Source organism: Schistocerca nitens, chromosome 1 (assembly GCF_023898315.1).
Source record: "Schistocerca nitens isolate TAMUIC-IGC-003100 chromosome 1, iqSchNite1.1, whole genome shotgun sequence".
Lineage (NCBI taxonomy): Eukaryota > Metazoa > Arthropoda > Insecta > Orthoptera > Acrididae > Schistocerca > Schistocerca nitens.
Genome location: NC_064614.1, coordinates 1,307,553,773 through 1,307,580,096, shown reverse-complemented (window position 1 = coordinate 1,307,580,096; position 26,324 = coordinate 1,307,553,773). Strand labels below are relative to the sequence as shown.

Genomic DNA, 26,324 nt, shown 5'->3' with positions numbered 1-26,324 from the left:
TGACCTTCAGGAACCCAGTGAAAAACCACAATTACACAACTATCAAAAAACATTTGAACTGCTCGAAAACTTGAGTACATAATAAACAATCTTCACTGTACAATAGCTTTAGTAAAACTCAGGTTACATTAGCAGTTTTTCCAAGTTTGACATGAAGTTTTATGACAAGTTGCCCTATTACTACACTTATCATTTTTCTGACAAAACAAAGTAATGGCTCTTACACAAGTGAAGGGAACAGTCACATTGATTTGTCTACAGACACCATAAATACGGCATTAGACTGAAAACACTTCATGGATATTGGTTGTTCATCTTCTGGTGCATGAGTACTTACTCTGAGATAGTGTCAGTGCCACGTATAATGGAAGGTCTGGGATGGGATAACAACATTGTTCAGAAACAGGAAACAGATCTCCCATGCCTTGTCTCACTAGTCAATTACCATCCTCCACACATCCTCTGCCTAGCTACAAAGAAACACTCCTTTTGTGACTCAATACCACCTGTAAGAGAACAAATGAATCACATTCTCAGCCAGGGTTTTAACTACCCTCATCCTGCCTTCAAATGACAAATATCCTTCTCACTATCCTCCCCAAGTGTCATACAGTAGAAGTCTGCTGCCCACTCAACCTATGTGATTTCACTGTACATCCCCACTCCACCCCTGCTACCAAGCCCTTGCCTCTTGGTTCACGTCTGTGCTACAGACCAAGGTGCATGACCTGTTCCATTACAGCCTCCCAGAACAACCTACTCCAATCCTTTCTTTGGCATCTCCTATCCCATCAAAGGTGATGTGTCGGCAGCTGGGCCAACACCTTGTAGATAGAGGTGGCTTAAAAGGCACGCTAGACTAACGCAGACGGGCGTGAAGTACTGGAACAGGATACGTAATTAATGCTATGAAGAAAAGTACATAGCTGGTATAATACTTATCTTTAATCAATCATTGTGGTACATCGCACAAAGGAGACTTTAATTACAATCACTGTAAGGCTAATGGCGCCTTGCTAGTTCGTAGCCATTAACTTAGCTGAAGGCTATTCTGTCTCTCGGCTAATGAGAGAGAAAGACTTCGTACGTCTAGTCGCTAGCTCTGTCGTCCGTACAACTAGGGTGAGTTCAAGTCAGTCTCTCGAGACCTGCCTTGTGGTGGCGCTAGGTTTGCGATCACACAGTGGCGACACGCGGGTCCGACACGTACTACAGGACCGCGGCCGATTTAAGCTACCACCTAGCACGTGTGGTGTCTGGCTGTGACACCACAAAAGGGAAACCAGCCATGTGATCTACAAACTTATCTGCAATAGCTGTGCCACATTCTACATGGGTATGCCAACCAACAAGCTGCCTGTGATCATGAATAGCCACTGCCAAACCATACTCAAGACACAGCTGGACCACCCAGTTGTTGAATGTGCCTTCTGACACAATATGCTTCATTTTAAGTACTATAAGTTATGTGATAAATATTCACAACACTGACTCAGCATGTGGGAAGAAAGGTTGTTTAGAGTTTAACATCCTTTCAGTGATTAGATAATCAAAGATAGAGATGAAGCTCAAGTTGTGGAAGAAAATCATCTGTCACTTTTTCACATGAATCAGCCTGACACTTCACTTGTGCAACACAGTAGAGCCATAGAAACCAAATGGGAGAACAAGTGGTGAATAACACGGAGTTTCAAGAAAGTATTTCATGAGAAACAATTCTTTCATCCCGCAAGCATTCTGAGAGTAAAAAGACTTGGAGAAAGAAATGAGGTAAAATAGTGTTTATTGATTTCAAAAAAGCATGTAGGTGAACTAATAGACAGACACTCATCAAATTTTGTAACAGGAGCAAACAGAAGTCCAAAGTACACTATACATCAGTTATTAAAGAAAGCTACCACTAAAATTAAAATTTCATGGGAAAAATTTGGAGCCATTGGAGAGAGAAGTCAGACAAGGCAGCAGGTTTGGGCTGCCCAAACTCTTTGTCTTTAAATATGTCTGCTTGTGAGATGTCTGCTTGTGTCTGTATATGTGTGGATGGATATGTGTGTGTGTGGGCGAGTGTATACCCGTCCTTTTTTCCCCCTAAGGTAAGTCTTTCCGCTCCCGGGATTGGAATGACTCCTTACCTTCTCCCTTAAAACCCACATCCTTTCATCTTTCCCTCTCCTTCCCTCTTTCCTGATGAGGCAACTGTTTGTTGCGAAAGCTTGAATTTTGTGTGTATGTTTGTGTTCGTTTGTGTGTCTGTCGACCTGCCAGCACTTTCATTTGGTAAGTCACATCATCTTTGTTTTTAGATATATTTTTCCTACGTGGAATGTTTCCCTCTATATATATATATATATATATATATATATATATATATATATATATATATAAAGAAAGATGATGAGACTTACCAAACAAAAGCGCTGGCAGGTCGATAGACACACAAACAAACACAAATATACACACAAAATTCAAGCTTTCGCAACAAACTGTTGCCTCATCAGGAAAGAGGGAAGGAGAGGGAAAGACGAAAGGATGTGGGTTTTAAGGGGGAGGGTAAGGAGTCATTCCAATCCCGGGAGCGGAAAGACTTACCTTAGGGGGAAAAAAGGACAGGTATACACTCGCACACACACACACACACACATATCCATCCACACATACAGACACAAGCAGACATATTTTGTCTTTAAATATGTCTGCTTGTGTCTGTATGTGTGGATGGATATGTGTGTGTGTGTGTGTGCGAGTGTATACCTGTCCTTTTTTCCCCCTAAGGTAAGTCTTTCCGCTCCCGGGATTGGAATGACTCCTTACCCTCCCCCTTAAAACCCACATCCTTTCGTCTTTCCCTCTCCTTCCCTCTTTCCTGATGAGGCAACAGTTTGTTGCGAAAGCTTGAATTTTGTGTGTATATTTGTGTTTGTTTGTGTGTCTATCGACCTGCCAGCGCTTTTGTTTGGTAAGTCTCATCATCTTTCTTTTTAGATATATTTTTTCCACGTGGAATGTTTCCCTCTGTTATATATATATATATATATATATATATATATATATATATATATATATATATATATATATATATATATTGTCATTATTCTATCCTGGATTTTCCATTTTCCATTGTTTAAAAAAATAATGAAGTATCAAAGACAGTATTTGAGGTGTCTTGTAAGATGACATAGTAGAAAGAATCCTGATGTAACAGAGAGAAGCATCTGGAATAGGGATTTGGAAGAAACCAAGAAAGGAGACATATTTAAATATCTTAGGGAGTGAATGAATTCTGCTTAACTGTTAGTTCCATGTTTTGATTCTGCTTGTGTATCAGCAGCTGAAACATCCTGTATATGTGTTGTTTAAGGTAGAGGTACTAGATAGGGAGAGCAAACTGGGCAGTGTAAGAGGAGGAGTTGTGCATTTTTTTCACAGTAGCTGCTCCTCTCCTAATACACATACATAAAGTAATCTACAAATAATTCCCATAATTACCATTGTGATTAGATAAGCACTAGCCATACCTTGTTGTTAGTATATTTTTACAGAAGTAGCATATTCTGCCTGTTAATGGATAACTTGAATCATTCCACATCCCCCATAGCTCCCATTCGTGATGGGATTAAAGGCACACAATGAATGAATGAATATCTACATCAGCCAGACAGACTTAATACAGAAGTAAATATAGGAAGAGCTTGGACAATGGAATTAGCGTACAAATTAACATGTAATGGGTACGATGAAAGACATCCTACAAAGAGAGAATAAAACATTACATCACAACAATGAAGATACTGAACAAGGAAGGAAAGATAGAAAAAAGAAAGTAAAATTAGGAAAGATTTTAGGACAAGAAAAAGTAAAAGATGGTTTGCAGAGGAAAAGGAAGAATGAAGACCTGTACAGACAATCAGAGAAGATAACAGACATTATATGCAAGAGAAGACTGAAATTCTATGGGAGTATTACAACACTTACAAATAATATTTTCAACAATACTCTCTTCTTCTTCTCCTTGTAGAATATCTTCATTTTTCACTGAGCTTGTTTCTCTTTCTTCTGACGAAGTGTCCTCACGACTTTTTGTGGGTGTCTTAATTTGAAACACTTCATTCTCATTGTCAGTCCATTTTGTGGTCACTTTTATCTTTGTGACATTGGTAAAAATTTAATTAAAACAATGGAAACAATAAGTTGGAATACAACAATATTATGAAAAGAGTAGATTGTTACTCGCTGTAAAGGTGACATGTCGTGTTGCAGACAGGCACAACGAAAAAGACTGTTACACATTGAGCTTTTGGCCAAAGCTATCTTCAGAAAAGAAAAAAAAATAAAGAAAACAAAACACATTCACACAAGAAAGCACACCTCACACAAAAACATGACTGCTATCTCCGGCTTCTCTGGAGCAGAGTTGAAAGCTCAATGTGTGCCAGTCTTTTTCGTTGCACCTGTCTGCAACTCTACATGTCACCTTTACAGTGAGTAACAATCTACTCTTTTCATAATATTGTTGTATTCCAACTTATTGTTTCCATTGTTTTAATTAAATTTTTACCAATGTCACAAAGATAAAAGTGACCACAAAATGGACTGACAATGAGAATGAAGTGTTTCAAATTAAGACACCCACAAAAAGTCGTGAGGGCACTTCGTCAGAAGAAAGAGAAACAAGCTCAGTGAAAAATGAAGATATTCTACAAGGAGAAGAAGAAGAGAGAGATTAGCAAATTTAAAGTTTCTTATGATCCATAGTACAACAGATCAGTGATGAAGGTAAAACAAGAAGAATTGAAGACAACAAATGTAAAATTCATTGCTTGGTTACTTTTCTGTACACAAACATATGTACAATGATTTTGAAATGTTTCTTTCACTTTCAGTTCCTTCTTTGCCTCTCATACTGGGATCAGTCACCTATCCCTCTATATCAGCCTTCTCAGACCTCTGTCTCTTTTCCCCTTGATAAGACAAATGGACTAAGATTTTTAAAAGCTATCAATAGTTTTTTTCCACTCTTAAATTTATATATCAGCAGTACTGGAATACTGCCTCATGAAAATAAATAGTCGTGGGCCATTGTGTTTGTGGGTAATTTTACATTTTTGTGTAGGGTATTCTCCATATGGGAAAAAACTGTATTGGAGTTCAACAACTACAATAATGATCAATATATTATGTTTATATTAGCATTTCTAGGCTGTTGTTAAGTCAGCATAAAAAACAGATCAGATACGGAACTCACTTGATATGGAACGAGTCTCCTCGCTGGCTTGCAACGATTTGCTCATACTCGTCTTTGCGGTATTGTACAATTAGGTCTATCTGATCCTGCAAGCTTAGCAAGAACAGAACGGCCTCTTCCCGTGTAATGCCCTTCATGTCCATGTCGTTCACCTATACAATGGAATGTTAAAGGTATTAGAACAAACATAAACAGAAAAATGAAAATTTGAGTACATTATTATTTCTCAAAAACTTAGAAATTCTGGATGTTATATGATGTTATTTGAAAATTATTGCTTTCATTTTTAATCCTATAAAACAAATTAAAACAAAAATGTCAACATCCATTGGACATAACAATTTTTTTATAACAAATACAAGGAAAACTACAAAATTATCTGGACTTCTGGACTTTCTGGAAACATAAGTGTGTGTGTGTGTGTGTGTGTGTGTGTGTGTGTGTGTGTGTGTGTGTGTGTGGGAGGGGGGGGGAGAGGGGGGGGTGCACTCGTACACAACACATGGCAGCATTACTGACTTATACTTAGGGTTGGTATTACAGTGATGATGCTATTGAAGCTCTATCTCAGTCATATTAGTTTGCTAACTGCTGTGATTGCATAAACACATTCAATCTGCTTGTGTGCACAGAAGAAGAACAGAGAGAAGCTAACCACTTTCTCTGGTCATTAGGTGAGCCTCTGTCTAAAATTCATTGCCGGCTTTCAACACAAAATGAGAAGAATGGCCTAACACATAAATGTTTATAACTGGATAAAATCTCTACCACTGACAAAAGAAATATGATTTTGGTGAAGCAACAGGTCAGAGTTAATCAAACAGTAAGTTTTTGTCAGTTGAGTCATACTTCTGCATATAAGACTATGCACCACATGCTAAATTTCTGCAATACAATTACCAAGAGACTTCACAGTAGATCACAAGTGTCGGTAGCTACTGATTCTTACTCGACTAGAATGTATTTTTAAGTGTAATAGTTGCAATGATGAAATATCACCCAAAATTGTTGACAGAGAAGAAATTTGAGATTCGAGCAACTGTGGAAAAAACAATGCTAATCATTTTTCTGGCATAAAATGGCCTACCCTGTAAGGCTGCCTGTAGAAGAGAAATACAATTGATAAAGCAAAATGCACTGTTACACCGCTCAACAAACTGATGCCAGCAATTCACCCCAAATATTGATGGATATTATCCATAACAAGTGTTATTGTTTCACAACACTGTAGTCCCACACACTACTGTCCACAATGTCAAATCATTAGTACATTAGGATTGAAAGGGTTGCAAAACCATGGCTGTGCACAAGTTCTCATGACTTACTGCTGTTGACTTTATTAACTGCTCAGAGCTGTAGTAGTAAAATGTTCATTTTATATGTGCGGTACTGTATGAGAAACAGTAGATAAACAATTGCACAACCAACCTTAAGATCTTTTCTCATTGGCATTATACACTCTTGTGAACAAAATGACTGAGCGCATTAAAGAAGACGGACTATATGTAACAAAGTGATTTACCTGATACCTCCTTTTCGGGACACCTATATGTGAAAGTTAAACTACATGTGTACACACTAATGTTACCTTTAGGATCTTATCACCAGGCTGCAGGCCTTGGAGAGAGGCGGGGCTCCCAGGCTGGACTGCTGTCACGAAGATTCCCACCTCATTGCCTCCAGTCAGTCGAATGCCAACAGAACCTTCCTTTTGGAATGTGATGAACCGAGGATCAGGTCTGTATTAGTCCAGAGATTTAAAATAAGAATTACTGGAGCTTTAACAGTAATAAATGATTAAATAAAAATACATCAGCCTCTGAAATGGTAATGTGTGCAATATAAAAGTCAGAATTTACAATATATGCTATTTTCTGGTTACTCACATCGGCTGTTTCGATCTCTGCAGCAGTGGATCATCATCGTACAACTGTCGTCTACTGCTGTAATAGTCTGTAACAGAAAGACATCGCTGTAGATTGTTAACTTCTAGCTGGTAATAGACCATAGATATGGAATGCCATTTAAATACCACTGATATTTTAACATAAAGGTAGTTTACAAACATCAATTTTAAGTTTTAATTTTCAACATATGGTCACTGTCAGCCATTTGTAGAGTTTACTTGAAATGATGGGATCAATCTTAACTGACATACTGCTCTCTAATTGCTACATTTATTACACAAATGACTCAGAATACTTCTAATGGAAACAACATCTCAAACAAAAATTTTCAGCATGTTGTCTAGTATTTAAGAACTATGACCGACTCAATTTTTAGTATGGGCCAAAGTCAAACTATAGGACACACTATTTAGCACAGTGCATCTACATGATTACAGGAAAGACTGGTATTACCGACAGATTGAAAAAGTGTATATATATATATATATATAAAACAAAGATGATGTGACTTACCAAATGAAAGTGCTGGCAGGTCGACAGACACACAAACAAACACAAACATACACACAAAATTCAAGTTTTCGCAACAAACAGTTGCCTCGTCAGGAAAGAGGGAAGGAGAGGGAAAGACGAAAGGATGTGGGTTTTAAGGGAGAGGGTAAGTAGTCATTCCAATTCCGGGAGCGGAAAGACTTACCTTAGGGGGAGAAAAGGACAGGTATACACTCGCACACACACACATATATCCATCCACACATATACAGACACAAGCAGACATATTTAAAGACAAAGAGTTTGGGCAGAGATGTCAGTCGAGGCAGAAGTGCAGAGGCAAAGATGTTGTTGAATGACAGGTGAGGTATGAGTGGCGGCAACTTGAAATTAGCGGAGATTGAGGCCTGGTGGATAACGGGAAGAGAGGATATATTGAAGAGCAAGTTCCCATCTCCGGAGTTCGGATAGGTTGGTGTTAGTGGGAAGTAACCAGATAACCTGGACAGTGTAACACTGTGCCAAGATGTGCTGGCCGTGCACCAAGGCATGTTTAGCCACAGGGTGATCCTCATTACCAACAAACACTGTCTGCCTGTGTCCATTCATGCGAATGGACAGTTTGTTGCTGGTCATTCCCACATAGAATGCGTCACAGTGTAGGCAGGTCAGCTGGTAGATCACGTGGGTGCTTTCACACGTGGCTCTGCCTTTGATCGTGAACACCTTCCGGGTTACAGGACTGGAGTAGGTGGTGGTGGGAGGGTGCATGGGACAGGTTTTACACTGGTGGCGGTTACAAGGGTAGGAGCCAGAGGGTAGGGAAGGTGGTTTGGGGATTTCATAGGGATGAACTAAGAGGTTACGAAGGTTAGGTGGACGGCGGAAAGACACTCTTGGTGGAGTGGGGAGGATTCCATGAAGGATAGATCTCATTTCAGGGCAGGATTTGAGGAAGTCGTATCCCTGCTGGAGAGGCACATTCAGAATCTGATCCAGTCCCGGAAAGTATCCTGTCACAAGTGGGGCACTTTTGTGGTTCTTCTGTGGGAGGTTCTGGGTTTGAGAGGATGAGGAAGTGGCTCTGGTTATTTGCTTCTGTACCAGGTCAGGAGGGTAGTTGCGGGATGCGAAAGCTGTTTTCAGGTTGTTGGTGTAACGGTTCAGGGATTCCGGACTGGAGCAGATTCGTTTGCCACAAAGACCTAGGCTGTAGGGAAGGGACCGTTTGATGTGGAATGGGTGGCAGCTGTCATAATGGAGGTACTGTTGCTTGTTGGTGGGTTTGATGTGGACGGACGTGTGAAGCTTGCCATTGGACAGATGGAGGTCAACGTCAAGGAAAGTGGCATGGGATTTGGAGTAGGACCAGGTGAATCTGATGGAACCAAAGGAGTTGAGGTTGGAGAGGAAATTCTGGAGTTTTTCTTCACTGTGAGTCGAGATCATGAAGATGTCTTCAATAAATCTGTACCAAACTTTGGGTTTGCAGGCCTGGGTAACCAAGAAGGCTTCCTCTAAGCGACCCATGAATAGGTTGGCGTACGAGGGGGCCATCCTGTTACCCATGGCTGTTCCCTTTAATTGTTGGTATGTCTGGTCTTCAAAAGTGAAGAAGTTGTGGGTCAGGTAATGAGGAAAGAGGTTTTAGGTAGGGTGGCAGATTGATCGGCATGAATGGACGTGCTCCATCGCAGCGAGGCCCTGGACGTGCGGAATATTTGTGTATAAGGAAGTGGCATCAATGGTTACAAGGATGGTTTCCGGTGGTAACAGATTGGGTAAGGATTCCAGGCGTTCGAGAAAGTGGTGGCAGGTCGACAGACACACAAACAAACACAAACATACACACAAAATTCAAGCTTTCACAGCCCAAGGTTGCTTCATCAGGAAAGAGGGAAGGAGAAGGAAAGACGTAAGGATGTGGGTTTTAATGGAGAGGGTAAGGAGTCATTCCAATCCCAGGAGCGGAAAGACTTACCTTGGGAGGAAAAAAGGACAGCTATACACTCACACACACACACATATCCATCCGCACATATACACACACAGGAAGAAATATATATAGGGTGTTACAAAAAGGTACGGCCAAATTTTCAGGAAACATTCCTCACACACAAAGAAAGAAAATATGTTACGGGGACACGTGTCCAGAAACGCTTACTTTCCATGTTAGAGCTCATTTTATTACTTCTCTTCAAATCACATTAACCATGGAATGGAAACACACAGCAACAGAACATACCAGTGCGACTTCAAACACTTTGTTACAGGCAATGTTCAAAATGTCCTCCGTTAGCGAGGATATATGCATCCACCCTCCGTAGCATGGAATCGCTGATGCGCTGATGCAGCCCTGGAGAATGGCATATTGTATCACAGCCGTCCACAATACGAGCACGAAGAGTCTCTGCATTTGGTACCAGGGTTGCGTAGACAAGAGCTTTCAAATGCCCCCATAAATGAAAGTCAAGAGGGTTGAGGTCAGGAGAGTGTGGAGGCCATGGAATTGGTCCACCTCTACCAATCCATTGGTCACCGAATCTGTTGTTGCGAAGCGTACGAACACTTCGACTGAAATGTGCAGGAGCTCCATCGTGCATGAACCACATGTTGTGTCGTAATTGTAAAGGCACACGTTCTAGCAGAACAGGTAGAGTATCCCATATGAAATCATGATAACGTGCTCCATTGAGCGCAGGTGGAAGAACATGGGGCCCAATCAAGACATCACCAACAATGCCTGCCCAAACGTTCACAGAAAATCTGTGTTGATGACATGATTGCACAATTGCATGTGGATTCTCGTCAGCCCACACATGTTGATTGTGAAAATTTACAATTTGATCACGTTGGAATGAAGCCTCATCGGTAAAGAGAACATTTGCACTGAAATGAGGATTGGCACATTGTTGGATGAACCATTCACAGAAGTGTACCCGTGGAGGTCAATCAGCTGCTGATAGTGCCTGCACATGCTGTACATGGTACGGAAACAACTGGTTCTCCCGTAACACTCTCCATACAGTGACGTGGTCAACGTTACCTTGTACAGCAGCAACTTCTCTGACGCTGACATTAGGGTTATCGTCAACTGCACGAAGAATTGCCTCGTCCATTGCAGGTGTCCTCATCATTCTAGGTCTTCCCCAGTCGCGAGTCATAGGCTGGAATGTTCCGTGCTCCCTAAGACGCCGATCAATTGCTTCGAACGTCTTCCTGTCGGGACACCTTCGTTCTGGAAATCTGTCTCGATACAAACGTACCGCGCCACGGCTATTGCCCCGTGCTAATCCATACATCAAATGGGCATCTACCAACTCCGCATTTGTAAACATTGCACTGACTGCAAAACCACGTTCGTGATGAACACTAACCTGTTGATGCTACGTACTGATGTGCTTGATGCTAGTACTGTAGGGCAATGAGTCGCATGTCAACACAAGCACCGAAGTCAACATTAGTTACCTTCCTTCAATTGGGTCAACTGGTGGTGAATCGAGGAAGTACAGTACATACTGACGAAACTAAAATGAGCTCTAACATGGAAATTAAGCATTTCCGCATAACATATTTTCTTATTTGTGTGTGAGGAATGTTTCCGGAAAGTTTGGCCGTACCTTTTTGTAACACCCTGTATATATACTGTTAAGGAGCAGAGGATGATATATTTTTCTCTTAGGTTTGGTTTGCTATTTTTGTAACTCAGTTGTTATGAAAATGGAAACATCACTCACGAAATTAAAGAGAGGGGATCCAAAACACTACCTACACACTAAGTTACTTCAGTATGAAGCTAAGATTACAGTGCTACAAGAGAAAATATTGAAAATATAGTACAAAGCATATAAGGAAGAGACAGTGAGTGAAAAATTGATAAGAATGAAGGTTGGTTTTGGGGGAGGAGACCAGACAGCGTGGTCATCAGTCTCATCGGATTAGGGAAGGATGGGGAAGGAAGTCGGCCGTGCCCTTTCAGAGGAACCATCCCGGCATTTGCCTGGAGTGATTTAGGGAAATCACGGAAAACCTAAATCAGGATGGCCGGACGCGGGATTGAACCGTCGTCCTCCCGAATGCGAGTCCAGTGTCTTATCACTGCGCCACCTCGCTCGGTTGATAAGAATGAAGGATAGCAGAGAGAAGAGATAAGAAGTCCACAAATATATGACAAAGATGAAAAATTAAGAAAGAGCAGGTACCTGAAAAAGTGCCAAGGGAGATGGAAGTGAGAAGGAAATGGAAAAATATAGCAACAGATGAAGGGAGAATGATACATAGAAGCCTAAAGAATCATCTGAGGAAATAGCCAAATAATTCAAAAGCATAGAATGTCCCCTGCATATGGATGTAGTTCATGAGACACTGTTTGATATTAAGTCCAATCCTCCTGCAGCTGCTACAGCATCTTGAGGCATGAGGTACATAGGTCACCATTCAGCCCCTCGACAGATGAATTACCCACCTCGAGTCTATGCTTTGGAACACAATGCCTGCAGCTGCCGCTACCCATCAGACAGTGCTGTCTCATGTCTTTGTCAGGATCATCAGCCACGGATGTCCGAGCTCAGAGCCACACTGTACAGTACCGCTCAGCATCCTTGGCACCTCCCAGCTCGTCACCGCTACTGACGATTGTGTGCTTCGTCACAGTGGACATTGCTATACATCGTCAAGGTGGACTTCTGTGCTCTAAAACTGTACTGTGTTTAGTCTACTGTTAATTAATGAAGAGTTGGTACTGAAAAGTCTGAATCCAATCATTATCAGTCACACCACTCGACTATGGTTACACCAAAAAGAGAAATGGATGAAGGAAAATCTGAAGTAATATAAAAATCAGGTAGTTGAGGCAAATACTAAATGATGTATAGGCAACCTAAAGAGAAGCTTTCAAGTCAACATGAGAAGTAAAGGTGTAATGATTATTGCTTTTGATTTTAATTGATTTAATTTGATTTAATGACTATTGATTTTAAGGATGAAATTCCATTTACTAACTAGTAAGAAGTAAGTACTGAACACATGAAAGTGTACGTAGAACTGTATGAAGCAAAACAAAGATCAAAGCAAAACAAAGATCACCATCAACTGAAAATGAACAAGCAGTGAATTAAGATGAAAAAGGATACCACATAACTGAAAATGATGTGATAAAGGCTCTTAATGAAATGAAATATTGAAAGCAGGTAGAGTGGACAAACTGCCAGTAGAAATATCTAAAAGTGTAAAAAGTATGGGAATAAAAGAGATTACATACTTATGCAATCCCACGTATTTTCATGGGTAGTGGTGAAAAGAGTTATTAACAATGTCAATAACAGCCATAACAGAGAAGAAAAACAACAGCAAAGGGAAGAATTCTGACGAGCTTAATAGCAATGCAGTAGAAGTGTTACTCTCTGGTTGCATTTTCCTAGTATCCTATCAATTATTCAAAGCCTGCCACATGCTTCATTTATAATTTAGCCTATGTGATGATGTGATTTCTTATACCTACAAATTATCACACCCAAATATGTGTATGAGTTGAATGATTCCACTTCTGACTCACTGATACTGTAATCATAGCATACCACAGTTTTTTCTTTTTTTGTGAAATGCACAATTTTACATTTTTGTACATTTGAAGAAATTTGTCAATCATTGTATCTCATTGATGTCTTCAAAAGATCTGATTGAATATATCCCTCACCCCTGACAATACTTCATCACAGATAACAGCATCATCTGTGAAAAGTCTGAGATTACTGTTATTAAGATCAGGAGAACAGGAAATCAAAATTGTAGATAAATTTAAATATTTAGGCGACATAATAACATACAATCTAAATGAGAAGCCATCATGGCAGAATAGAATAAAGAAACTGAACTACGCAAATTACATTACCAAAACTACATACAACAAAAAAAAGCCTATCTATAGATGCAAAATTAAAACACTATAAAACAGTTACACAACCAGAAATAACGTACGCTTTGGGTTCTTTATTTTCAGAGTGATCGAGAGCCGAACAATCAAATTTTGGGCGTACTCGACAGACTGTCGAACAAGGGCTTCAAGGACTGTTTTGAACATCAGTCTGAATTCCGGAATCATTGTACTGTGTCTGAGGGACTTTGAAGGTCTGTAATGGAATTTGAAGAGTGGTAAATTCAGAGAGCCCTATGTCTTACACTTAGGCCTATTATGCAATGAGCAGAAACATAAGGGGTGCAGGCATTACGTTTATCCCATCGGTTGTTCACAATCCAGAATAGTAGGAAGAATGCGCCAGAAATGCTCAGTGTGAGACAGTTCTCCACTCACCAGCTAATACACAGGCACTGCTCGGTAGTGTGAAAGTGACCTAAGACTATGCAAATCCCGGTTCTGTCAGATATCCTGCCAATGTGTCAAAGCAGACTTAGGTTACATAAAGCATATTGCCAGATCATTCCTAAAAAGACCAACAGCACACCAGATTGCAGCAGGCAAAACATTGATTGGTTTATGAACATAATGTGGTTCTCACACAGATGTCTAGAATCTAATAAGAGGCAAGTACGGAAATTGCTAATCAGTCACGACAGTGGCTCGGCCTCGAATCCCGCACACAGTCCGATTAAGAAAAAGGCGATATACCACAACGAACCGAGCACAGAGGGAGCGACAGCAGTGATGCCACTAATGTGTACCTTGGGCAGGTGTGGAAGGAGGATGGAGCAACATTGCACTGGGAGGAGGGAGGAGGAGATGCAAGGCGCAGAACGTGGAGAGAGCCGTAGATCGGAAGGAGAGGATAGAAAGAAGAGAGCAGCACAGGTCCAGTTAACCAGGAAAACTGATGATGCCAGTGTGAACACTTGCCAAAATATTCTGCCCAATGGGCATTCACATTCAGCCATTCACCCATAAGCTATTTCACCACAGATTACGCAGAGAGAAACTAAATCAACACAAGCACAATGATGTTTTTTTTCCCAATCAAGTGGTCCCAGTCCCTCCTGAACAATAGGGAGCAAAAGGCAGAGAGACTTCACATGCCTGATAAATTTTTGGTAAAACAACTAAATCACTTGTCCGATCAACACTGTGACCGTGCATCTGCTGGTAAAATTTGATTTCATCTCTCGTTATTTTTAGTAACATTGTTGATCCACAGAATTCTTTCTCGCAGTGAACAATGTTGTAAGTAAAGGTACTGTGGATGATGAACCAAATGTTCTATTCACAAGTAAAGCTTAAATGTGCTCGAATTTAGGAAGGAAATCTAAAATTCACTTTTGCGAATGGAAGTACAATAACGCAAGGCACTGAGGGATATCTAGGAGAAATGGACCTTTCCCAAGAAATTCCCAGCTAACAGAGTGAGAAGTACAAGATTGTAAATGCAACGCATAAAGAAAAAATGCCACACAATTCAAGTCGCCATAATTTATATATACTAAATATTTACACAGTCCTAATATAGTAGTGTAACACTTAGTCAAAACTGGAATTTTTTTAACATAATTCCTATTTTTTTATACCATTTTCATTCAAATATAAGCCTAAATATTGAAGATTCTGAGAGATGTCCATACATTAGGAATGGAATTTCATTCTTTTCTAGGAGAGAATTTGCGACTGTCAACTTTCGTGTGGAGATTTGCCAGCAAATGATAAGGAGCAACTATTTTGGAGATTTTATGCACTTGACTGTGACAAGCAGATAAAATTTTTGGCTTTCTAATGTAATGAGATGGCTGATGCAAAGAGACAAACAACAGAAGAGAGTTTGTCTCTTTGCCATTGTTCACTTATATATCATCTGCCTTTAGGAATTTGTAATGCACGATTTTGTTGATAGATCCTATGTAAGTGCAAATTTTGATCAACAAATTAAAAAGTAATTTCCCCCTCAAAGACAAAACAATAAAGCATTCCAATAGGCCTCTCAGAATCCTGGACCATGACAGACCAAAGCAAAAACGCCACTACTCCAGGTGTAGAAGTTAGTTGTTATTTAAGTTTAGATGTGAGCGTCTGTGAAGCTTATATCCTTGCACAGGAAAAGTATTCTGAACTACCTCCTGCTTTCATTTGTTTTTGGCATAAAGGTACTGCCAGGAGAGGCTTGGTAGAGATCTCTTCATGCATTCTGAAGTACCTTCTTTACACACTTCAATTCGATCCAGGACAGTGGGAGTCAGAATCTGACAGTCTGGTCTGACCATTGCAGTGGGGCTTTGTCAAAAACATTGTACAGAAGCTGTGAGGTACTGAGGAAAGAAATCTGATGCCAGCTAACATTTCAGTTTTCCCTATCTCGTATGAGCTTTTTGCCAAGAAGAAAGACTTACTTGACATGTGTCATAGTACTCCAGATGAAAATTACAGTGAATAGTGAATTTGCATATCTGGCTGGCTGTTGACTGAGAACTCAAAATGTAATGCTGAATGTACATGTTCCGTGTAATTGCAATAGTAACAGTGTTAAATTTTTCAGAATCTTTTGCTGCTGCTTGTACAGATTTCCAGCCTGAGTTGCTGTATTTTGTCACAATAAGCTTTCTGTTTTGAAATAACTAACACAAAAACCACACCCTTTCAGCACTACAACATTGCAAATGCACAGAGATCACACTGGTCTTCCAGGGAAATTAAAATAGTGCTACTTTTTCAAAGATAAATAATCAATTGTACAATAACTGTTACAACAATATTCAGAATGACGTTTGCCTGCATCACAATAGATAAGAGTAAAACAGTGTTTTTGTTTTCCTGCAAAATTTGCTTTTCGTTACAAACAACACTAAATGGATGAACGATTCAATTGTCAGACAAGTAACATACAAACATATGTGTTCCTGAGGAAAGTGTATTGGGTCCAATTCTATTCTGAATATGTATCAATAACTTTCCAGACTTCCCCCATGAACCATGGACCTTGCCGTTGGTAGGGAGGCTTGCGTGCCTCAGCGATACAGATGGCCATACCGTAGGTGCAACCACAACGGAGGGGTATCTGTTAGGCCAGACAAACATGTGGTTCCTGAAGAGGGGCAGCAGCCTTTTCAGTAGTTGCAGGGGCAACAGTCTGGATGATTGACTGATCTGGCCTTGTAACATTAACCAAAAGGGCCTTGCTGTGCTGGTACTGCGAACGGCTGAAAGCAAGGGGAAACTACAGCCGTAATTTTTCCCGAGGACATGCAGCTTTACTGTATGATTAAATGATGATGGCGTCCTCTTGGGTAAAATATTCCAGAGGTAAAATAGTCCCCCATTCGGATCTCCTGGCGGGGACTACTCAAGAGGACATCGTTATCAGGAGAAAGAAAACTGGCATTCTACGGATCGGAGCGTGGAATGTCAGATCCCTTAATCGGGCAGGTAGGTTAGAAAATTTAAAAAGGGAAATGGATAGGTTAAAGTTAGATATAGTGGGAATTAGTGAAGTTCGGTGGCAGGAGGAACAAGACTTTTGGTCAGGTGATTACAGGGTTATAAATACAAAATCAAATAGGGGTAATGCAGGAGTAGGTTTAATAATGAATAAAAAAATAGGAGTGCGGGTTAGCTACTACAAACAGCATAGTGAACGCATTATTGTGGCCAAGATAGACACAAAGCCCATGCCTACTACAGTAGTACAAGTTTATATGCCAACTAGCTCTGCAGATGATGAAGAAATTGATGAAATGTATGACGCGATAAAAGAAATTATTCAGGTAGTGAAGGGAGACGAAAATTTAATAGTCATGGGTGACTGGAATTCGTCAGTAGGAAAAGGGAGAGAAGGAAATATAGTAGGTGAATATGGATTGGGGGTAAGAAACGGAAGAGGAAGCCGCCTGGTAGAATTTTGCACAGAGCATAACTTAATCATAGCTAACACTTGGTTCAAGAATCATAAAAGAAGGTTGTATACCTGGAAGAATCCTGGAGATACTAATAGGTATCAGATAGATTATATAATGGTAAGACAGAGATTTAGGAACCAGGTTTTAAATTGTAAGACATTTACAGGGGCAGATGTGGATTCTGACCACAATCTATTGGTTATGAACTGCAGATTGAAACTGAAGAAACTACAAAAAGGTAGGAATTTAAGGAGATGGGACCTGGATAAACTGAAAGAACCAGAGGTTGTAGAGAGTTTCAGGGAGAGCATAAGGGAACAATTGTCAGGAATGGGGGAAAGAAATACAGTAGAAGAAGAATGGGTAGCTCTGAGGGATGAAGAAGTGAAGGCAGCAGAGGAACTAGTATGTAAAAAGACGAGGGCTAATAGAAATCCTTGGGTAACAGAAGAAATATTGAATTTAATTGATGAAAGGAGAAAATATAAAAATGCAGTAAATGAAGCAGGCAAAAGGGAATACAAACGTCTCAAAAATGAGATCGACAGAAAGTGCAAAATGGCTAAGCAGCGATGGCTAGAGGACAAATGTAAGGATGTAGAGGCTTGTCTCACTAGGGGTAAGATAGATACTGCCTACAGGAAAATTAAAGAGACCTTTGGAGAGAAGAGAACCACTTGTATGAATATCAAGAGCCCAGATGACAACCCAGTTCTAAGCAAAGAAGGGAAGGCAGAAAGGTGGAAGGAGTATATAGAGGGTTTATACAAGGGCGATGTACTTGAGGACAGTATTATGGAAATGGAAAAGGATGTAGATGAAGATGAAATGGGAGATAAGATACTGCGTGAAGAGTTTGACAGAGCACTGAAAGACCTAAGTCGAAACAAGGCCCCAGGAGTAGACAACATTCCATTAGAACTACTGATGGCCTTGGGAGAGCCAGTCATGACAAAACTCTACCATCTGGTGAGCAAGATGTATGAGACAGGCGAAATACCCACAGACTTCAAGAAGAATATAATAATTCCAATCCCAAAGAAAGCAGGTGTTGATAGATGTGAAAATTACCGAACTATCAGTTTAATAAGTCACTGCTGCAAAATACTAACGCGAATTCTTTACAGACGAATGGAAAAACTGGTAGAAGCGGACCTCGGGGAAGATCAGTTTGGATTCCGTAGAAATGTTGGAACACGTGAGGCAATACTAACCTTACGACTTATCTTAGAAGAAAGATTAAGAAAAGGCAAACCTACGTTTCTAGCATTTGTAGACTTAGAGAAAGCTATTGACAACGTTAACTGGAATACTCTCTTTCAAATTCTGAAGGTGGCAGGGGTAAAATACAGGGAGCGAAAGGCTATTTACAATTTGTACAGAAACCAGATGGCAGTTATAAGAGTCGAGGGGCATGAAAGGGAAGCAGTGGTTGGGAAAGGAGTGAGACAGGATTGTAGCCTCTCCCCCATGTTATTCAATCTGTATATTGAGCAAGCAGTAAAGGAAACAAAAGAAAAATTCAGAGTAGGTATTAAAATTCATGGAGAAGAAGTAAAAACTTTGAGGTTCGCCAATGACATTGTAATTCTGTCAGAGACAGCAAAGGACTTGGAAGAGCAGTTGAACGGAATGGACAGTGTCTTGAAAGGAGGATATAAGATGAACATCAACAAAAGCAAAACGAGGATAATGGAATGTAGTCAAATTAAATGGGGTGATGCTGAGGGGATTAGATTAGGAAATGAGACACTTAAAGTAGTAAAGGAGTTTTGCTATTTAGGGAGTAAAATAACTGATGATGGTCGAAGTAGAGAGGATATAAAATGTAGACTGGCAAGGGCAAGGAAATCATTTCTGAAGAAGATAAATTTGTTAACATCGAGTATAGATTTAAGTGTCAGGAAGTCGTTTCTGAAAGTATTTGTATGGAGTGTAGCCGTGTATGGAAGTGAAACATGGACGATAACCAGTTTGGACAAGAAGAGAATAGAAGCTTTCGAAATGTGGTGCTACAGAAGAATGCTGAAGATAAGGTGGGTAGATCACGTAACTAATGAGGAGGTATTGAATAGGATTGGGGAGAAGAGAAGTTTGTGGCACAACTTGACTAGAAGAAGGGATCGGTTGGTAGGACATGTTTTGAGGCATCAAGGGATCACAAATTTAGCATTGGAGGGCAGCGTGGAGGGTAAAAATCGTAGAGGGAGACCAAGAGTTCAATACACTAAGCAGATTCAGAAGGATGTAGGTTGCAGTAGGTACTGGGAGATGAAGAAGCTTGCACAGGATAGAGTAGCATGGAGAGCTGCATCAAACCAGTCTCAGGACTGAAGACCACAACAACAACAACAACTTTCCAGAGGCAAAGAGAAAAAGTTCTCGATGCTAATGCCACCAAAACCACTGTCACTGATAAATCATCAGAACTCTTATTAGAAAAAGCAAATGAAACACTCTAGGACGTTTATGATTGTGCAGTATGTGACAAATCAACATTTAATATAAAGAGGAAGTGCAATTCTGTTACATTATGCATAGTTGACAAATTTCTGTACTGTGTATCACACACAAAGTATTTAAGGGTGAATATTGATTGTCAATTAATGTGGAATGACCACACTAAGATGCTGGCAAAATACATCAATATGTTTCGCTTTGAGACTTCTATCATCTACATCTACAGCTACATCCATACTCCGCAAGCCACCTGACGGTGTGTGGCGGAGGGTACCTTGAGTACCTCTATCGGTTCTGCCTTCTATTCCAGTCTTGTATTGTTCGTGGAAAGAACGATTGTCGGTATGCCTCTGTGTGGGCTCCAATCTCTCTGATTTTATCCTCACGGTCTCTTCGTGAGACATACGTAGGAGGCAGCAATTTACTGCTTGACTCCTCGGTGAAGGCATGTTCTCGAAACTTCAACAAAAGCCCGTACAGAGCTACTGAACGTCTCTCCCGCAGAGTCTTCCATTGGAGTTTATCTATCATCTCCATAACGCTTTCGCGATTACTAAATGATCCTGTAACGAAGCACGCTGCTCTCCATTGGATCTTCTCTATCTCTTCTATCAACCCTATCTGGTACAGATCCCACACTCCTGTGCAGTATTCATGCAGTGGGCGAACAAGCGTACTGTAACCTACTTCCTTTGTTTTCGGATTGCATTTCCTTAGGATTCTTCCAACGAATCTCAGTCTGGCATCTGCTTTACCGACGATCAACTTTATTTATATGATGATTCCATTTTAAATCACTCCTAATGCGTACTCCCAGATAATTTATGGAATTAATTACTTCCAGTTGCTGACCTGCTATATTGTAGCTAAATGATAAGGGATCTTTCTATGTATTTGCAGCACATTACACTTGTCTACATGGAGATTGCAATCATCAGTCTGTAACAGCCAGTGTCAAGTGGTGACACAATATTCCCATGTACACTCAGTTCTTAGCTATGGTATTCTTTTCTGGGGATCGAAGGCACAAAACATGGGTGCAGTTTTTAACATATATAGAATCTAATTAGAAGTAGCAGTTGGGCTCACTATAAATAAAACTGGAGACCCACACTATACCAAGTGAATATACCCGTCAGTCTGTTGTGCATACCACAGAAAACGTAACTAAGTATTTCATTAATAGTTTTGTACATACACTCCTGGAAATGGAAAAAAGAACACATTGACACCGGTGTGTCAGACCCACCATACTTGCTCTGGACACTGCGAGAGGGCTGTACAAGCAATGATCACACGCACGGCACAGCGGACACACCAGGAACCGCGGTGTTGGCCGTCGAATGGCGCTAGCTGCGCAGCATTTGTGCACCGCCGCCGTCAGTGTCAGCCAGTTTGCCGTGGCATACGGAGATCCATCGCACTCTTTAACACTGGTAGCATGCCGCGACAGCGTGGACGTGAACCGTATGTGCAGTTGACGGACTTTGAGCGAGGGCGTATAGTGGGCATGCGGGAGGCCGGGTGGACGCACCGCCGAATTGCTCAACACGTGGGGCGTGAGGTCTCCACAGTACATCGATGTTGTCGCCAGTGGTCGGCGGACGGTGCACGTGCCCGTCGACCTGGGACCGGACCGCAGCAACGCACGGATGCACGCCAAGACCGTAGGATCCTACGCAGTGCCGTAGGGGACCGCACCGACACTTCCCAGCAAATTAGGGACACTGTTGCTCCTGGGGTATCGGTGAGGACCATTCGCAACCGTCTCCATGAAGCTGGGTACGGTCCCGCACACCGTTAGGCCGTCTTCCGCTCACGCCCCAACATCGTGCAGCCCGCCTCCAGTGGTGTCGCGACAGGCGTGAATGGAGGGACGAATGGAGACGTGTCGTCTTCAGCGATGAGAGTCGCTTCTGCCTTGGTGCCAATGATGGTCGTATGCGTGTTTGGCGCTGTGCAGGTGAGCGCCACAATCAGGACTGCATACGACCGAGGCACACAGGGCCAACACCCGGCATCATGGTGTGGGGAGCAATCTCCTACACTGGCCGTACACCACTGGTGATCATCGAGGGGACACTGAATAGTGCACGGTACATCCAAACCGTCATCGAACCCATCGTTCTACCATTCCTAGACCGGCAAGGGAACTTGCTGTTCCAACAGGACAATGCACGTCCGCATGTATCCCGTGCCACCCAACGTGCTCTAGAAGGTGTAAGTCAACTACCCTGGCCAGCAAGATCTCCGGATCTGTCCCCCATTGAGCATGTTTGGGACTGGATGAAGCGTCGTCTCACGCGGTCTGCACGTCCAGCACGAACGCTGGTCCAACTGAGGCGCCAGGTGGAAATGGCATGGCAAGCCGTTCCACAGGACTACATCCAGCATCTCTACGATCGTCTCCATGGGAGAATAGCAGCCTGCATTGCTGCGAAAGGTGGATATACACTGTACTAGTGCCGACATTGTGCATGCTCTGTTGCCTGTGTCTATGTGCCTGTGGTTCTGTCAGTGTGATCATGTGATGTATCTGACCCCAGGAATGTGTCAATAAAGTTTCCCCTTCCTGGGACAATGAATTCACGGTGTTCTTATTTCAATTTCCAGGAGTGTAGTTGTGGAACAAGACCCAGTTTGGACCTTCGTTTGATAGGGAAAAACAAACAAAAAACTGAAAACATCGTTTTCTATCAGCTATAAAACTGTATCATGAACTGCATAATGAAATGAAAATTATTATTCAAATACATCTGTTTAAAAAGGTAGCTAAATAGTTCTTCATAAATAACGCATACTTCACAATCAAAGATTACTTAGAGGGTACAGAGCAGCGGTTAACAGTTAAAGAGGATAACCACAACACCTTGTCATGTTACAACGCCCTGCAATGCTTTTGCACAAAAATTACATGTCGGAATATGCAGTGAATGATAGTAATGTCTTGTGATTCTCCTGGGTTCAAAATCTCACTCATCATGGAGGATGCTGACTCAGTTTTTTAGGTGGACTGAGGGGAGAACATGAAGACATGCATGGGGTTAGAGGCATGTTTACAGGCCTGCAGTCAGGTTCCCTTAGGGACTTGAGATAATGCAAGCGGCATAGCAGCAAGGTCACGGTTTCAGAGCCATCAGAGTGTGCAGCTGATGTATGCAGCAATGAAGACAAAAACTGTGTTTATATCAAAGAACACTGAACGACAGGGACAGTGCAGTTGTTAAGAAGTTAACCTCATATTCAGGAGGATGAGATTGTTCTGTCCGATCATCTCGCTTTATGATTGCCTAAATCATTTCGGGCTAAATGCTGGGATGGTTCTTTCATCAAAGGCCATGGCGTACAACCTGCACTATGCCCATACACTTGTGAATTCAAACAATGGAAAGTCCTGGAGGTAGTAACACCAATATGGAAAGAATAGCAGCTACTCACTACACTGAGGAGGCACTCGGCCACAAACAGGTACAACGAAAAAGACTGCTAAAATATTAAGCTTTCAGACAAGGTCCTTCTTCCGAAATAGGTAACTCACAAACATTCATACAAGAACAACTCACACACACGTGGGCACTATCTTCAGGTACTGTAGCCTGACTGCAACCACGTCTGACATGAATAGTAATATAGTGGAGCAGGTGATGTGGGAAAGAGGAGGCATGGGTTGAGGAGGGAGAAAAATAGCAAGGTAGGAATGGGGGAAGATGCTTTGCTGCCAGTGGGAGCATGCGGGGACGTGGTGATGACTGAACAGTGCTGCTAGCTGAAGTGTCAGGAGGCAGTGGAGGAGGCGGGGGTCATCTCAGTCACTTATATACTTGCAGTGTTTTTAATGTCAGCCATTATGATTACCACAAGTAATTTAGACTAGAAATTTCGCAGTTCCGAAACTAAATAAAATTTAATGAAAACAAATTACAATTCCTTCACACAAATTACTAATAAGTTTAATACTCACTGCCCCTTCTGGCTGCCTTTCACAAAATCAAGCTCACTCGGACATATGTCACAAATTCCTATTGCACAACTTTCTCAAATATACATATACACAGTTTTATAAAATATCACATTGTCACTTTATTTTTGTCCTCCATTCACTCTCTCAGTCTCTTCAAAACACTCACACAACCAAAACACAATGAAATAATAATTTTCCAAAGTATTTCTAATTACATCAGAAAACTGTGGTAATGTAACTAAAGAAAATTCCACAAAATTAGATTGTATAAACCAGTCCTCTGGTTGTAGTTTCAGTTGATACTATTGATAAATATGTTACAGTCCCTAACTCAGTTTCACAGTGCCAGCACGGTTATTATGTGCTGTAGGTAAAAACTTGTCTTCGAAAGTACTGAAGTTATCGATTTGAAATTTTACCAATATGTTGTACTACGTATGAAAAAGATTGATTAATATTTAATAGTACTTCTTCAGACTCGTAGAGAGAACATGTAACATACTGCATGCAGTGTTAGGCAAGTATGTGGTTTGTTCTGCCCAGTAGCCAACGTTAGCTGTGCCAGCATGAGAACCAAAGTCTGCTCTTCTCCCAGTTCCACAGTTAGCTACGCTTTCAATGCAAGACGATAACTCGTAATAATTTGCGATGTTACAAGCTGTCTCTTGGCCACAGTTTGGTGGTAGACGTTTGTATGAAGGGACAGCTAGTTAGCTGTCATGCCCGTGAAGAAAGCAGCACAGTGGTTGTAGCTTCGCCTGTAGATCACATGGCTGCTTTGACAGGTAGGAAGTGCCTGTGACAGTACTAGAATTGGTGGTAATGGAAGGATGTAGGAAACATGTTTTGCATCTAGATCTATTGAAGGGATATGAGCTGTGAGGCAAGGGGCTGGCAGGAGGGATGGAACAGGGACGGACGACGACACTGTGTAGGTTCAATGGGGGGCAGAATACTACTGTGGGAGGGGTGGGGGGGATAGTACTCGTGTCAGGGCATGATGAGAGGTGGTTGAAGCCCAGGCAGAGAATGTGATTCAGTTGCTCCAGTCCTGGACGGTACTGTGTCACAAGGAGAGTGATACATTGTGACCGGATAGCGAGTATGTGGGAGATGGTGAGTGACTGGTAAGACCAGGCATTGCAGATTTGTTTATAGTCAAGATTGGCAGGGTAATTTCAGTCTGTGAGGGCCTCCAAGAGACCCTAGCAGAGACTGCTCATCACAATAGATGCAATGGCCACAGTTTGCTACGTTGTGTGTGTGAGAGACGTCTCGGTATGGAATAGGTGACAGCTGTCAAAGTGGAGATATTGCTGTTGTTTGGCAGGTTCGATACAGGCGGAGGTACCGATGTAACCGTCCTCGATGTGGAGGTCAATATCGAGGAAGGTGGCCTGTTGGGTTGAGGAGGACCAGATGAAGAGAATGGGGGAGAAGGTGTTGAGGTTCTGGAGAAATCTGGATAGGGTGTCCTCACCCTTGGTCCTGATCATAAAGCTGTCATCAATGAATCTGAACCTGGTGAGGGGTTTGTGATTTTGGGTGGTTAGGAAGGATCCCTCTGGACGGTCCACTGTTAGGTCAGCACAGGATGGTGCCATGCGGGTGCTGCTGTACCATGGTTTTGTGGGTGATGCTTTCAAAGGCGGAGTATTTATGGATGAGGTCATGGTGAGCAGAAGGGAGGTTGTGTTTTTGGAGTCATTTGAGCATTGGAAAAAGTAGTATTCAATAGTGGCAAGGCCACGGTCATTGGGGAAGTTACGATACACGGGGTGGCATCGACAGTAATAAGCAGGGTTCTGGGTGGTAAAGGAAAAAGGAACTGTGGAGAGACAGTGGAGGAAATGGTTGATGTCTTTTATTTAGAGGCAAGGTTTCCAGTAATAGGCTGAAGGTGCTTATCCACAAAAATAGAGATTCTCTCTGTGGGGTCACAGTAACCAGTCGCAATGGAGTGTCCTGGGTGTTGTGTTAATGTGCTTCAGGAAGCAAAAAGAAGGTAGGGGTGTGGAGAGTTGTAGGAGTGAGGAGGGAGAGATACTCAGGGGAGAAGTCCTGCCGGCTGGAGTGGCCGAGCGGTTCTGGGCGCTACAGTCTGGACCTGCGCGACCGCTACGGTCGCAGGTTCGAATCCTGCCTCGGGCATGGATGTGTGTGATGTCTTTAGGTTAGTTAGGTTTAAGTAGTTCTAAGTTCTACGGGACTTATGACCACAGCGGTTGAGTCCCATAGTGCTCAGAGCCATTTTTGGAGAAGTTCTAGGATGGACTTGAGGATTTGAAGAGGGGCTGAAAATACTGTTGGATTTCTAGAATGGGGTCACTGTGGCAGGGTTTGTACCTGGACGTATCTGACAGTTGGCAGAGTCCCATAAAAAGGTAACCCTGTGGTTCACAATCATAGTGGTGGAGAAGCTGTCGGCAGGTAT

At 41.8% G+C, this 26,324-nt stretch overlaps 1 protein-coding gene across 5 annotated transcripts in view; it reads right to left on the bottom strand.

The window, feature by feature from the left end:
• LOC126202545 (tight junction protein ZO-1) overlaps nucleotides 1-26,324 on the bottom strand; it is a 731,102-nt gene that overhangs the window by 299,203 nt on the left and 405,575 nt on the right. For all 5 annotated transcript variants that reach the window (XM_049936877.1, XM_049936873.1, XM_049936876.1 and 2 more), the window contains exons 6-8: nucleotides 7,129-7,195; nucleotides 6,831-6,981; nucleotides 5,243-5,394 (exon numbers count right to left, since the gene is read on the bottom strand). In XM_049936877.1, coding sequence (XP_049792834.1) covers nucleotides 5,243-5,394; nucleotides 6,831-6,981; nucleotides 7,129-7,195 — 370 coding nt within the window. The remainder of the gene's footprint in view (nucleotides 1-5,242; nucleotides 5,395-6,830; nucleotides 6,982-7,128; nucleotides 7,196-26,324) is intronic.